Genomic DNA, 2855 nt, shown 5'->3' with positions numbered 1-2855 from the left:
CTGTTACATTGAGGGAGCACAACTCAACTCTCCAAAACATGCTGCCGCTCCAACACAAACTCTAAAATAACAACACCCCCCTATACTTACTGGCTATTCACACAATACAAGCGCAGTTCAAAAGCAGCACCACAGGCAACAGCACTCTCTCTCTCTTTCCCTTACAAACACTCACTCTCCCACTCTCTCTCGCTCTCTCTCACACACACACAAACACACACACACGCACACGCACACACACACAAACAGACGTCCAGTGATGTATAGTTCAACAAATGTATTTTTATTGTATTTTACAAAACAACAAGACTACCAAAAAGTTAGTCAACAGAACAGATCATGTTTTTTTTCTCCTTTTTTATGCTTTGACCCGAATAATAACATTGCTTTTCTTTTCTGTTTGCACACTGTCTCCGAAACATTAAATAAAAAAGGGCGGTTGGGTTGGATACAATCATTTACAACAGCAGTCGAAAATAGCAAACTGTCTCGGAGAGCAAAGACAAGATGGAGGCCCTCTCTCTCTCTTCAGGAAGTTGAGGGGTGGTTCACAGGAAGCTTCAGATCAAAGATTTTCTTAGTAGAGTAAGATTATTCAAATCCCGCCCACCCAATGCAATGAGTGTGGTCAAGTTGTCCCCTCCTTCTTCTTCTCTTTCTGTGGCGTTTGGTGATGGCTTGCATACAATGTGTGCTAACACCATCTACAACGCCAACGGAACTCCATTTATTCTCCACCTAAAGCCTCCTAACAGCAGGTCTCCTAAAGGGCCGTTCACATGACATCATATGGATCCAGGAAATGCACAGGCTTGAATCATCTTACTCTACTCTACTCTCTTTGTTCAGACCCTTGACACAGGAAGCTAAGGGGTGGACAGATGTGGGCAGAAGCAGCCTGATGATGAGGTCTGAAGAGTTCCTGTCTGCCTGTCTGTCTGTCTGTCTACCTGTCTGTCTGCCTGCCTGTCTGCCTGCCTGTCTGCCTGCCTGTCTGTCTATCTGTCCTTCCACGGGGCCTGGGCTGTTTGACACACACTCACATACAGTACACATTGTGCTTTATTCTTATTCTTTTGTTGCTCGCCTGCAACAAGAGTGCATTGCTGTTTATGTCGATGCCAAAGGTACAAGCTGTCCACCGAAAGAATAAAAAAACAAAAACAAAACAAAAACCGACAGGAACAAAGAAAAACAAACAAGGGTTGGCACATTCAGACACTGACCTTTTTTGTCGTTATTAACTGGACATTATTATTTTTTTTATTATAAATACAATATATTTTATCTTCATGATCTGCAGCTGCGGGTCCCTGTCCGTGTAAAAACCTTACAGAGAGATATGACTATTTACATATGAAAATGGGGAAGCCAAAATGCTCCTGGACGTCATAAATAACAATAACAAAAAAAACAATAATAACATCAACAAAATAATCATTGAGTCAAGTCCATGATTCATCTTGTAGTAGGTGCGGCCGACAGCGAATCTGTACAATCTTGCTCTCCATCGTCACTGGAGTCTCTCCTCTTCTCGTACACTTGTCTCGTCTCGTCTCATCTCGTATCGTCTCGTCTCCTCTCGTCTCCTCGGACGCTCTCTCCGTTTATTCTCCTTCATTTATCTCATCTCCTGGAAATCGAAAAGAAGACAAAGAGGCGCTCAGCATTCAGAGGACACAAAAGGGCACAGCTAGCACACCGTAAATCTTGCAGTGTTAACACATCGACAGTTGAACATAACAGACATATAACACATTCATTGTAACGGTGTTCAATTCAAGCCCCTGTTCATCTAGCATATCTCCAATAAATTGAGAAAGGAGGGAAAAGGACAGAGACACGTTCAGCCTTCAAAGGGCACAAAAGGGCACAGCTCGCTTCCTAGTTAGTACACAGTAATTCAACACAGAGACAGCAAAACCTAACACTGACAATGTTGGTAAAACAAATTAATCGAAGGGATGTGAAATTCAATGTGTTTGTCTGTTATGACCCTAATATGAATCAAAAAGGAGAGAGGAAAAAGAGACATCCCGCCTTCAAAAGTCTCGAAAATTCTCTCCTAATGCATATTCTGTGTATTAATTCAAAACTTAGTAGAGTGAATAACACTCATGGTGTTTCTCCAACTCTCCAAGAGTGTTTGTCTCATCTACTTTTTTAATATACATATTTTGAGGGCTTCTTTTACCTTTATTTTTCACAGGACAGTGGATGAAAGACAGGAAATGAGTGGGGAGAGGATAAGGAAGACGGGGGAAGGATCAGCAAATGACCCATACCGGAATAGAACCCGGATCGCCGCCGTAGTAACCCAGTGCCCTACTGTTAGGCTAGCCTTGCGCGCCATCCCACGTACCACTAAAAGACTGGCTCGAAATGAGATGATAGTATTATGGAATGGTCAGAACCAGGCTACCATTGGGCCATGATAGGACCTTGTCTCATCTTCTATGTAAAAACCAAAAAGGAGGGAGGAATACAAAGAGTCATTCAGCTTTTAGAGGACACAAAGGTCACTGCTTGTCTCCTAGTAAGGCTGTAAGGATGCTTTAGCAGCAACAGAAGCAGCAGCACTGCCATTCACAAGCCATTGCTTTTAATTTGGAGGGGCAAATGGGCATTTTACAAGGCTAACAGACACCACAATAACATGCTAGCAGAGCATGGCTAAGCGTTCCCCAGACGCCCGCTATGCTTTTAACAGACTGTGCGCTACCACCACCACTCTCACCTTGATTTGGCTACGCTGTGTGTGTGTGTGTGTGTGTGTGTGTGTGTGTGTGTGTGTGTGTGTGTGTGTGTGTGTGTGTGTGTGTGTGTGTGTGTGTGTGTGTGTGTGTGTGTGTGTG

At 43.4% G+C, this 2855-nt stretch overlaps 1 protein-coding gene across 1 annotated transcript in view; it reads right to left on the bottom strand.

Annotated features, from left to right (window-relative positions):
• Positions 1-318: 318 nt before the first annotated feature.
• The window catches only part of robo3 (roundabout, axon guidance receptor, homolog 3 (Drosophila)), a 301463-nt gene continuing 298926 nt past the window's right edge, over positions 319-2855 (bottom strand). Inside the window, exon 28 of the mRNA XM_063203266.1 lies at positions 319-1633. Within this exon, the coding sequence (XP_063059336.1) occupies positions 1622-1633 (12 nt within the window). The 3' untranslated portion in view covers positions 319-1621. The remainder of the gene's footprint in view (positions 1634-2855) is intronic.

This window comes from Engraulis encrasicolus, chromosome 7, assembly GCF_034702125.1.
Source record: "Engraulis encrasicolus isolate BLACKSEA-1 chromosome 7, IST_EnEncr_1.0, whole genome shotgun sequence".
In the NCBI taxonomy this organism is placed as follows: domain Eukaryota; kingdom Metazoa; phylum Chordata; class Actinopteri; order Clupeiformes; family Engraulidae; genus Engraulis; species Engraulis encrasicolus.
The sequence above is the reverse complement of the archived record's forward strand: the minus strand, read 5'-3'. Positions and strand labels throughout refer to the sequence as shown.